This window comes from Cibotium barometz, chromosome 45 (assembly GCF_041138505.1).
Source record: "Cibotium barometz isolate CiBa-2024 chromosome 45, ASM4113850v1, whole genome shotgun sequence".
Classification (NCBI taxonomy): Eukaryota; Viridiplantae; Streptophyta; class Polypodiopsida; order Cyatheales; family Cibotiaceae; genus Cibotium; species Cibotium barometz.
The window spans coordinates 5,882,246-5,894,595 of NC_141090.1; the positions used below are offsets into that span (position 1 = coordinate 5,882,246).

A 12,350-nucleotide genomic window follows, 5' to 3' on the forward strand; every position below is an offset into this window, starting at 1 on the left:
TGAAAATGGAGCTTGCACATGTGACACCACATAGAGGCCGGAATGGGCCACCCCCCCTCCCCCCCCCCCCCCCCCCCCCTCCCTTGGAGTATTTTATTACCCAAGGAGAATAATATCATGTACAAGCTTTGAGGGCCTTACTCTCCCCATGAGACATGCCGGATTATCCATATACAAATGCTATAACACAGCCCAACACGAGGCTACCAAGCCGGAACACAAGCTGTAGAAATGCCGAACCAACAATATAATCCATATATCTCCGTGTGGGTATTGATTCTTCCCCAAAAACCACGGGTCTTCACGCAATAGAGCTGGTATAGCAAGTACAACTCTCTATTCAGCCGATACAAGTACAAATGGTTGGTACAGCAGTACAGTGGCTGGTACAGCCGGTATAGCAAGTACAAATAATGGTACAACAGGTACAATGATTGGTACAATAGTTACAATGGTTGTTGCAGCCGGTACAATGGCTTGTACAATAAGTATAATGTCTGGTACAGTCGATACAGTGGCTGGTACAGCAGGTACAGAAATTACAAGGGTTGGTACAACAAGTACAATGGCTAGAAATCATAATCAAATGATTAAATATCCTTGTCTTCAGTATTTCTTCACGATGGAAGCCTCCAAAACAGTCCCCAACAGTCGGTATTCTTCATGGGCAGCCTTCAAGAGAGAGAGAAAGAGAGTAGCCATCATTAGGGCAGCCTGTAACGGTGGTAGAGGCTAGTGTGCAGCAAGAGAGCCACCATTAATGAAGAGAGAGGACTCCAATTTATAGATTTGGGGCTCCCATGAGTGAAAATGGAAAGAGAAGGCTTTGATGACAAGTGGAGAGCCACACAATAGCTGGAGTGACAAGTGTGAGGCCACTTGTCTCACTTTGATCCTCTTTCTTGCCACATGTCCCAATCTAAGAGATGGGTTCTCCCATAATCTTTACCTCTAAAAATATCCCAACTAGTAGACATTCTGTAATAGACACTTTGCCAACTCTTGGTATCTCAATCTAAGAGATGGGTTCTCCCATAATCTTTACCTCTAAAAATATCCCAACTAGTAGTGCTCAATTCCAGATGTAATGACACGAACAGAATTTCCATCGTAGTTGGGCCAAAAATAGCAACTCTCCTAAATTTTAGGAGTGTGGTCCCTTGTATTCTAGGATAATCCCCCATTCCCAAAGCTTATACTTTCCAAATATTTAGACATCCTGGAGTTCACCAGACCCCTCTCATACTGGGAAATGTCCAGGCTGGTGACAACAGGTCTGATTAATACCCCAATTTTTCTTATCATAGATTAGACATTTGTTGTATTTAAAGCAAGGTTGCATTTAAAACCCGTTTTTTATTATTTAGTACTTTTTGGACTTTCGAACGTTTGCTTTCTTTGGGTGTGCATTGCTATTGTATTTTAGCTTATCGAGTTTTTTGTTTGTTTGACAGAGATGTCGCCATCGAGAGGCGTATCTTGTGCACAAGAGGCTATCTGCAATAGAGAAATTGTTTATTGATCAATGCAGTGACAGAGGAAAGAGTGATCTTGTGAAGAGCATATGTGCACAACGAGCTAATTTGGTGGTAAGTTTGAGTATTAAATTGTCCACATGTAAACTTCAGTATTGATTCTTGAGACTTTGCATCTTAGAGTCTAGGAGTTTATGATTTGACTTTTCTGTGTTTGAAGCTTTCAAATCATGAATTACTATGTTTTTTGGTATCTATGTGTATAATGGTCCTTAAATGCTCTTGAGTATTTTTATTCTGGGATGGAATGTTTCTAGTTGGAACCTCAAAAACCTCGAAACTTCCAAAACCTTGAAACATTTTTTGTGCCTAAGGCTTGAAGCGAGCACTTTGAAATAAAGGTAGTGGCCGATCAGTTCATCTATGCCCATAAATATAGGCAGCCAATCAATTTGGGTTCTCTTGTGGGTTAGCAGTCCACATTGGGCTAACATTCAATGTTGGGTGTGGGCATCCAATCCAGTGCATGACCAAATTTAAATAAAATGGTTGTCACCTTTTCATTCATATATAAAATGATCAAACACAAAAATTTTACCCCCCAAAAATAAAACTCGATGTGGCCCAAGCAAAGGGGAAAAAGTTCTCCGTCAGCCTGAGAGGATTGCCACAAATAAAATCAGCTCTTCCCTTGCCAAGTAGCTGCAAAGAAAATCAACCACTTGGTGTTTGGATAGAGGAAAACATGGACAGCTAGCACTCTTGCGCGTTGCCTCCTCACACTTAGACACTTGAGTGTAATTTACCGTATGGTCAATCTGGCACAACCCATTAGCATGTGATAATGGCCTTGAGGCCTGCACTTGAGACTACTGTCCAAATATCTGATTTCTTCTAGGCAAAAATGGTTTGCTAAAGAACATAAAAAAGCCCATGTTTATGGATGCATCAAACATTAACTTTCAACAAGAAGCATTACCAAACTTGAGCATGAAACTTGCACGCAGGTTGTGCCCGAGTTTCTCTGATACCAACTGAAACAACCCCTTAATCTCTCGAGATGAGCTTCTTTGCTTGTGAGGAACATTCTTCTTACTCTTGCCGGAAACTGTCTCTTCATAACTCTTTGCAAAATGGATAGCATCCTCTAGTGTTTTGCAATTGTTATTCCTCACCTGAAGCTATGATCTCGGGACAATCCCTGCATAAAAAATCCAAGCAAGGTGACCGCATCTATGTGCGGCGCCTTTGCCTGCAACTCTCTAAACTTGTGCAAATGTGTGTCAAAAGACATGGTCTTCATATCCGGCTCTACAAATCTGGATACCATGTCATACTCACCCTCCGCTTGGAGGAACTCATCCTTGAACATCTGCTTGATACTAGCCCAAATAGTAGGCTTGTTCCGAAGCTCTCCCCTGTTGGGTATTTCAGAGTCTAGTAGTGTCTACTGGTGTGAACAACCGTTATTTAGGTCTAGGTCAAAAAAACACAATGCTTGATGCCTATAGATTCATGTACTGGGGTGTTCTTCAACGTGAGTATCAGTTGAGTTGTGCAAACTTGCTCTATCTTGTCTTGAGTATCTCATCTCTCTCTCCCTCTCACTTTCTCTCTTATCTCTTCATCTTGTACAATCATTGCCATGGCCTAAAGCTTCTTCTCTCCTTGCTTCATCTCTCTCTACACACTCCATCATGATGATGATATTTGACCCTCCATAGCTCCTCCTGGGATACCCTGATTTCAACATGGTATTAGGATCACCCCCCTTTTCACCTTGCGTTCTTTTTGGTTTCATGCTTTACCCATCATCAACATGCTTCTGCGTTTTGTGTGTGCTCTGCTGCATTAGCCTGCTCTGCTTCCACCTCTTACAGCCTTGTTTGCCGCTTCTCTGCACATTGCCACCACTGGCCATCGCTTGTGATCTGAAAACGCAGCTGTGACCTGCCAAGATTGCTGCCAGCAGGCGTCGCGATTGCATGGGCAACTACATCTGTGGTCGCTCATTGGCAGCTCCGCCACTGCCCCTTCTGGCCAGCGCCACTGTGCCTGCGCCTGTGCCTCCAGCCTCTGATTCCAGCCACCACTGCTATGTGCCTGTCGCCCGACCTTTCCACCAGCCTCGGCCATGGCTTCAGCAGGTTTACCTTCTTCCCACTGTGGTCATCCTCATTTACTTTGTCTCCACTCACCCTCTTCTGCAGCAGCCACTCTGGCTCCTCATCTGGCCAACCATTCTTCAGCCTTTCCAGGGCCTTTTATCTCTTGCATTTAGGAGCTTAGCAGCTCCGGCCCCGTGGTGCTCCTCTGCAACATCATATGTCAGTAAGGTACTTAATGCTCATATCATCAATATTTAGAGATAACGTATCATGGAGGAGTTTAACTTTTCCCTCGTGTTCTTTGCCCTGGTTTTCATTCCAAAAAGGAATGTACCTAGTAGTACTGCAAGCACCATCACAAAGCATCTTCTCCTTGCAAGCACATGTCCCACACTTGACCATCAAGTGTCGGAATATTGGAAACGTCGACACAAGAAGATTTTCTCTGCCGGGGATGTCCCCCGAAATCTGAGTTTATTATTTTGGTTATGGTTCCATTTTCGTAATACTTCATCATTCCCTTTTCACCTCTGCTTCGAGCGATGGGGTTTTGTCTATGGATAGTCTGATGTAGGCATTATGTATGGTGTAGCTCTTGTATCAGGTGTAACATGAGAGTTTCAGGTGTTGGCATAATTGTGTTCTTTTGTATCACATGATTTTAATAGGTAAGATGTGCTCTGTTATATAGGTTGGCCCTAGCTCTTGTAAAAAAAATGCTTGCTGCTTTTTCTTTAAAAACTAGGTGCCCCCCCTTCTAGAAACTCTATGAGTGGCCAAGTTGTTGTATTAGAAGGTTGCTGAAAAAAAAAACTACTCGCACGCGTTTTTTTTTGGGGAAAAATTCAAAAATAACAACTGCCACTAGTGTCTTCCTAGTGGCCTGCTCTTTGCCAACGCACAGCAGATGCTGTCTGTACCCACATGCATGGTACTCTGACCTTTCCTCTGCTGACCACCCTTGTCCGTCTCTCCCTTCTCTGCTATGCCAAACAACAAACTGCTTTTCCGTAGACAGGCTGTCATGCGCTTCTTCGACATGTCTGCTGCCCACCAAACTCCATTTGCCTGTTGTCGAAAAGCCCTTCCAACTACTGTGCGCAGGTGTCACGTGCTCACCGGTGCCATGGCCTAATTCTCAGCATGAACATTATAATCCCTGTTTAGGGTGGCATTTAGGACAGCATCAGCATCAACATCAGCATTATCATCAGCATCATTGTTATCAGCATTATCATCAGCATGTCAAGCATCATGGAGGGCATGGGCACCCAGTCGGCAGCATAAGAAACATCGATACAGCAGTTGGCAGCCATCCAAGCATGCAGTCGCCGGTGTATAGCCAATTGGCAGACAGTTTGGACCAATAAGGGAATAAGCACAGCAGTTAATAAGCATTTTTAGCAATATTCTGGGTCCACAGCAGGCGGACAACAGCACAACAGGCCGACCATCACGTGTAACCCATACATAAGCATAAAATCATCATTTGCATATTCATCATAAGTCATATCACCTTTTGAAGAAGCCGAGTCAGTAGAAGCATGTAGAAGGCCAGAGGTCACCCCTATGGGTTAGAGTTTAGACCAAGGGCCTAGGATATGTATAGACATTCGATCATCTCTTTGTACCATATAATACAAGAAAACCTTGACACCAACTCTCTCTCTTCTTCTTTCTCCTCTGTCGCAATCATGTTTAATCAACACCTTGTTGCAATCTTTGTACCATATAATACAAGAAAACCCTGACACCAACTATCTCTCTTCTTCTTTCTCCTCTGTCGCAATCATGTTTAATCAACACCTTGTTGCAATCTTTGTACCATATAATACAAGAAAACCCTGACACCAACTATCTCTCTCTTCTTCTTTCTCCTCTGTCGCAATCATGTTTAATCAACACCTTGTTCTTAATCAGGTTTAGGGCTATGTATTAGTACAACAAGGCTTCCCCGCATGCAACATTGGTATCAAAGCATTCAAGCTCAGCCACTAAGCATAATAGTCCCAAGGAGGTGCCATTACCTGGGATGCACGTGCTGGAGCCAAAACGAAAGCCAAAGCCAAAGCTAGAGCCAGAAGCCAAAGTAGATCTGGAACCTCAGATCGAGCAAGTGGATCTTTCCGAATCCTATTTGGAGGAGGATGAGGTCAAGCCGATAGTTCCCAAGGAGGTGGATCTCTCCAAATGAGATCCACATCCTATTTGGAGGAGGATGAGATTGACCCAACAGTTTCAGAGGAGCTTCCAGAAAATCTATCCGAATCATGTGAGGAGGACGGATTACATGTGATTCAGAAGATCTTGAGACCGAGCCAGAGAACTTGAAGACCAACTTAGAGAGCTTGGGATCAAGCCAGTGGATATGAAGTGGAGTCTTTATTTGGACCGGAACGGAATCGGAACAAAGTTGTATGGATTACCCTAGCTTAGCAGGAGAAGATGTCATGTGCATCCGTTAATCTCGATGCTTATAGACATGTATATTCTTATTAGCAAATATATGGGCAGATTTAGGGGCATATTTAGAGCAGATTTTGTAGCCCTATAGGCTCCCCAAAAGTGCCCAAGACATAACCCAATGGTTGGGACACCTTTTGGGCATAGTTACAAAATATGACTTTTTGGACAATGTTTTGTGGAAAAATAGGCAAAACCGACTTGATTATGAATTCATACCTTTTCTATATAAATAGCATCATTAGGCATTCAATAGAATCATCATTCAAAGATCAAGAGTATCCATTTGTAATATTTTGCAAGGTAGCAAGGACAGTGGTGGACAAAGTAGTAAAGCCCCCGCGCATGCGACATTGGTATCAAAGCATTCAGGCTCAACCACTAAGCATAGTCCCAAGGAGGTACACAGATCCATTAGAAGAATGCAGCCAGGGTAGCATATGGAGTGGTCTGCAACAAGCGAAAACATTCTTTGGAGGTATGCACGCAGAACCAATACATCATTGGCTCTCAAATTAGTTCTAGAGGCCTAGCATCAGGCATGATCAGTTTCGGCAGGTGACTCACCGTTGTTTTGAAGGAAAGAGATAGCAGGCATGGGGACAACAAAGGAACATATGCTCAGTTCTTCAACAAGACTTGGAAGTGGAGGTCAAAAGGGGAAGGTGTTCAGTCAAAGTTAGAAGGTAGGAAGGATGACAAGGTTGTCCACCCGTCATCAAGTTTAGCAGGAGGGGATGTCACGTGCACACACATGCCATGGCGTAATACGCAACATGAATAACATAATCCTTGTTTAGGGAAGCATTTAGGATAACATCAACATTATCATCATTATCATCATCAGCATGTCAAGCATGATGGAGGGCATGGGTACCGAGTCGACAGCCATCGGGGGAACCCAAGCATGCAATCGCCAGAGTCGCCAATCTACAACTAGTCGGGAAACAGTTTGGACCAATAAGGGAATAAGCACTGAATTTAATAGCATTTTTAGCAATATTCTGGGTCCACAGAAAGCCAACAGTAGGACAACAGGCCGACCAGCTACTCTAACCCATATATAAGCATAAAGTAATCATTTGCATATTCATCATAAGTCATATCACCTTTTGAAGAAGTCTAAGAGTCAGTAGAAGCATGTAGAAGGCTAGAGATCATCCCTACGGGGTAAGACCAAGGAGAATGTGTACAGACATTCAGTCATCATTTTATACCATATAATACAAAAAAACCTCTCTCTCTCTTCTCCTCTCTTAATCATGTTTAATCAGCATCTTGTTCTTAATCAAGTTTAGGGCTATGGATCACTACAACAAGGCTTCTGTGCATACAACAGTAGGCATGGTACCTTACTTTGACCTTTCCTCTGCTGGTCACCCTGGTCTCTCTCTCCCTTCTCTGCTGCGCCAAACAACAAACTGCTTCTGTAGATAGGCTGTCATGTGCTTCTGCTGCCCACCAAACTCCATTTGCATGCTGTCCAAAAGCTCTTCCAACTACTCTGCACAGGCCCTAAAGACCTCTGCCACAATTTAGGTTGTTAACACAACCCCTTTCCCACGTGTTTTCCCAACATGCCAAGGGTATCATATGTGTACTGAATCGCAGCCCTTCAAGGAGTTCAACCAGAGAGAAAGTAAGGGTTTCAGAAGGCTTTCTCTGCACATCTCCTACATGCATTGTGGGTGAGGGTTAGCAGATACAAAGCTATGGCGGTTAAGCTATGAAGGTTCAAACTGAAACATGATGTTTATAGTAATGAGAGAAGGGTAGAGAGATAAGAGAACAAAGCTCAACAGATTGTATTTGCACATACATTGTGATGCTTGTATTAATTGATTTGAAGCTTACAAGGTAAAATGATTTTATAGGCAAAATACCTTACCTTTCTCAACACACAAACCATGGGGCAATGACACATGGCAAATTGATGACTTCATTGCTTACACACACAAACACTAAGGTGGGCGACAAGAGGTGGTTCACGTGTACACACACACACACACACACACACACACACACACACAAATACACTTACGCGTATAAGGGTTGTTCACACCTAGATAGGTGTTCACACCAATACACTCACATTGGTGGGCACACACACACACACATACGACTCCGAATCCCAACATGCATGAGTCAACTTGTTTCCTCCTCTCTCAGAATCCACATGCAACCTGGCTGTAACCCTAGAAAGCATACCTCTTATGAGAGAAAAAACAACTGAGAAATACACAGGATTTCCGATGATGCGAAATAAACCAATGGGTCTTGAAGATGTTCCATCAGCCATCTTAACGATTAGATCTGCTCTTTTTAGATTGCTATAGATAGCCAATAGCCTAGTTTTATTAATTCTAAACCCCAGCCCTCTCTATGTTTGCTATCTCCTAATCCCAGGGTCCCCTAACCTTACTGGATTAGGCTTGGTAGTTCGAGGATTTGCTTTAGGGAGTCCACCCTATTAGGGATGTGCACTTGGGTTATAATATGTAGGAAAGCACACTTATTGATAAAGAAGTTCTTTTACACTAACACATGCCAGCAGTGCCCATAAGTCGCATATTACCTGTTGCATCCTCATCTAGGGCCACCCCTAGGTGCTGACCAACAGAAGAGGACGCAAAGTAGCTTTAAGATGAAAACACCGTGTGCCCCTCAGGGTGCGAGTTTGAATCCCAACATGTAATATATATAACCACAAAGAAACGCAGCTAATGGGGTTGACTTTGCTCTTCAAGTGATAAGGCCAGGTTGCTTCCACCTTCGAAGAGTTGTTACATTCTCAACATGGTATCTAGTTTGAGCTTGAAGGTGGACATGCCCTTGCACGTAATGCTGCCTGGGTGGTGATAAGATGAATAGGTAGCCATTGTTGATATTTAGAATATAACATAAACTTTCCATCCTTATATGTTTATGCTGTTTCAGGAGATACACAGATCTCTTTTGAAGTCTTCATTCAGGTTGCGGCCAGCTCTTTTCTATTAATTTTTTCTATCCAATTGCCCAACCAGCAACGTTGTGTGTGTAGATGTTTGCGCTCTCTTTAGTGCCAACCTTCATCATGGCTGAGTCTGCCCTTCACCTCCGGAGCACCTCCGGAGAAGTTGCAGAAACTCAGTTCGATGGTTTATTCGTGAAGATCTGTCTATTATGGTGAGATGTTTATGCATGAACGTGCACCTACTCTTGGGTACCAATGACGTGAGTTGGGATGTTTAGCATGTAGTCTATGGTGTGCATGATGGAGTTGATGATCTGAAGGTTTGTAAGTAGTCTCGTTTGATTTTGGTTAAGTTTGGAAACAACTTGAACTTTCAATTGGTACATCTTTCTGCTGTATTAGCAGATATGCACATCTTTCTGCTGTATTAGCAGATATGCAGTTTTGAAGTCTTCGTATAAGTTGCGGCAAGCTATTTGTGATAGAGTTGATGATTCGAAGCTTTGTGAGTAGACTTGCCAATTTTTGTTCTTGATTTATGGAAAACATTCCTGACAAATGCTTTTGCAGTATATCTTTCATAAATCCTAGAATTTCACCTCTAACAAGGAAATACGAATCCTCCAAACTGTCCATATTCGGTTTGTAGACCACACAATAGCACTAGAGTATGGACTGAAGATTGCACTTAGGTTTTTGGAAAGTCTAGAAAATAACTTGAACTTTCCATTGGTATTTATTGTTGAAGTAAATGGTTTGTTTCTATGTAAGTGGATGACATCATGAATTAAAGAGATGTGCATTATGTGAGCCCCTTTGACTGTCTAGCATTTAGCTACAGAAATTGTTTGTAGCAAATATCTGTGCTATAACTGTTCATTTTCTCTTTTTGTTTTTTTGTGCGACAGGAAAAGTGTGTTGAGTTGTTGCCAGAAATTCAACAGGAACAGTTACGAACTGGAGCCCTGGATCAATTACTGCCTCCTTCAGCAGATGCAAAGCAGGGTGGTTTTATTAAGCTGTCGGCTTCTGAGTCAGTGGTCTCAGCCTTACCCGAGGAGGTGCATGCCTCTTTGAATGCAGCACCTTTCTCTTTGAATGGGAAAAGCGAGTCACTGCTCTTGTCCCAGAAGCCTTCACCTGATTTGATCAGGCCAGAGGGGTGGGGGAATTACCGACAACCATCTATACTTCATGGAAAGCCATTCCAGGCTACAACGGCGGGGGGTCCAGATGTCTTGTCTCGGCTGGATCTTTCCACTTTTAGTGGTGCTGTGCCTCAAAGGGAGTATGGTGAAGGGCTATTATTGAGTCCTATTTTGGGCAGAAAATTGACTTATAATGTGGAAAACGATTTTATCCCTTCTGTAACCAGGAAAACACGGCCAAGCTTTGCTCAGGATGCTAAGGGGAGTACTCAATATGAGGGCAGAAATTCACTATTCCCCCACCCGGATCTATCATCAGCAGATTCACAAGGATTGAATGGCTGTCTTGAACCTGTACCATCTTCCAATGATTCAGAATTAAGTCTCCAAGAAGATGATGATGGGGCATTTTGTAACGAGGGTGTCCTGAATGGGGCACCAATTATAGCTGAAAATGGTTCATACACAGCTGCATCCTTTTTCAGGCGGCCTGAAAGTGGAGCTGTGGAAAAGAGAGACTTATCGATGAAAGACCAGAGATTAGATTTGTCAAGTAGAGAGGCTCTTATATATAGATCTAGAAGGAAAATGGTACAGTCAAGTCCTAATGGAAAGAGGAAAGCACATGATCATCTAGATGTCTGTCTGTCAAATGTAGCTACAGATCTAACAGGGGATAATTCAGGTAGACTTTTCACCAACCACCACCTGAAACCTTCAGCAAATCAGCAGCAACAACAGGGGTAGGCACTTTGTGTTGTACCTGTTTATGTATATATATAAAATATAAAGAGTCTTTTTTTTTCTCGAAGTGTTCAAACACCTTTTTGTCAGAACTTTTTCTGGCTTTCATGCGATGACAAATCTTTTTTCGTTTTCTTGGGTGATGCTGCAGAATATTTTTGTCAAATGTAGAAACTGCCAACTCACGTTCTCAGAGGAAAAATGACTTGAGATGGCGAGCAGAAGATGATGGCATGGAATCACCCTCCTTTGCACCTGGTGGGAGGATCAAATCTTTATCTACTATTGGAAGGGCAAGCAGTGGAAGCAGATCATTCAGAAGCCATGCGTTGTAGCCAATTTTCCTGAACGTTTTGCCAATGTGAAGATTTGGTGGTGCACTCCCTAATGTACTCCATGGGGCTTGCAGTTGAAGTTGGCAGTATGTGCTGGTGAGTTGAGCTCAAGGCTTCTGTTAGTGCTTGCAGTTGAACTTGGCAGTATGCTGGTAAGTGGAGCTCAAAGCTTTGCGAGTGCTGGCCTTCACGATCAGATGAATCATTTTAGCTTGCAAGGTTGTTGCATTTATGCAGTGCAAGGCTCCTTACCTTTCTGGCTGGTCTGCTCAAGAAAATTTTTGGCATAATCAAGTGCAAATGGCAACATTGCTCATTCTCTTCGTGGCAGCTTTTTGATTAGCTCTGAGAGCCAGTTGCTAGCATAACATGAGCAAGAGCTGTGCTTACCTTACAGAGCGTTTGAGCTGAAGATCAAGTTGATGCTTTTCATGAACTCCTATGTTACTTGGATCTCATAGCTCAGAATCTTCTGATCAAGTTGTGCATTGGGATTGAAACATATGCCTATGCAAGTGCTAATAAAGGATTGCCATAGTAGATACTCCTCTTGAGAGGAGTAATGGATCAATGGCCTGGTAAAGGAAGGGCCTTCTTGTAAAGTGGTGTTAAAGGCCGCTGTTAGTTGTGCCTTTCCACTTTTGTCTGCAGTTTTATTTGTGTTGTCACCAACACAGGTGATTTTGATGTTTCCTGTCTTGGTGGGGAAGTGCTGGAAAGTGAAAAGCTTTTTAACATATCATAGGAAGACAGATCATTTCCCTTCCCATTTCATGTTAGGAATTTAATCACCAGGGCACTTTCAAGTGCATGCACACTTTGTAGATGTTTGTGAAAATATACTTTCAGTGATCCGTATGCACTTCTGGTGTGTGTTATCAAGGTCACCCGAGGTGGGTTGCAGATGATAACCCCTCGCAAAGTGGGGCTTTGCTGTCTGAAGCAGCAGTACACCTTTCATACCAGAAGCTCCCAATGCAATATTCACCGGTTTGCAGACAATAAAAACCCCTCAAGAAGTGGGGTTTTGCTGTTTGAAGCAGCAACACATTATCCCAGAATTGTGAGTACTAGAGGCTTCAAATGCTCGCTTGTCTTTTTGTGGTCTATAGAAAGGGGATTCT

At 43.0% G+C, this 12,350-nt stretch overlaps 1 protein-coding gene across 2 annotated transcripts in view; it reads left to right on the forward strand.

Moving 5' to 3' along the window:
- The window catches only part of LOC147612352 (E3 ubiquitin-protein ligase HOS1-like), an 81,729-nt gene extending 69,641 nt beyond the window's left edge, over positions 1–12,088 (forward strand). For both annotated transcript variants that reach the window (XM_086782970.1, XM_086782971.1), the window contains 3 exons: positions 1,455–1,589; positions 9,908–10,890; positions 11,043–12,088. In XM_086782970.1, coding sequence (XP_086639096.1) covers positions 1,455–1,589; positions 9,908–10,890; positions 11,043–11,226 — 1,302 coding nt within the window. In that variant the 3' untranslated portion in view covers positions 11,227–12,088. The remainder of the gene's footprint in view (positions 1–1,454; positions 1,590–9,907; positions 10,891–11,042) is intronic.
- The last annotated feature ends 262 nt before the right edge of the window (positions 12,089–12,350 follow it).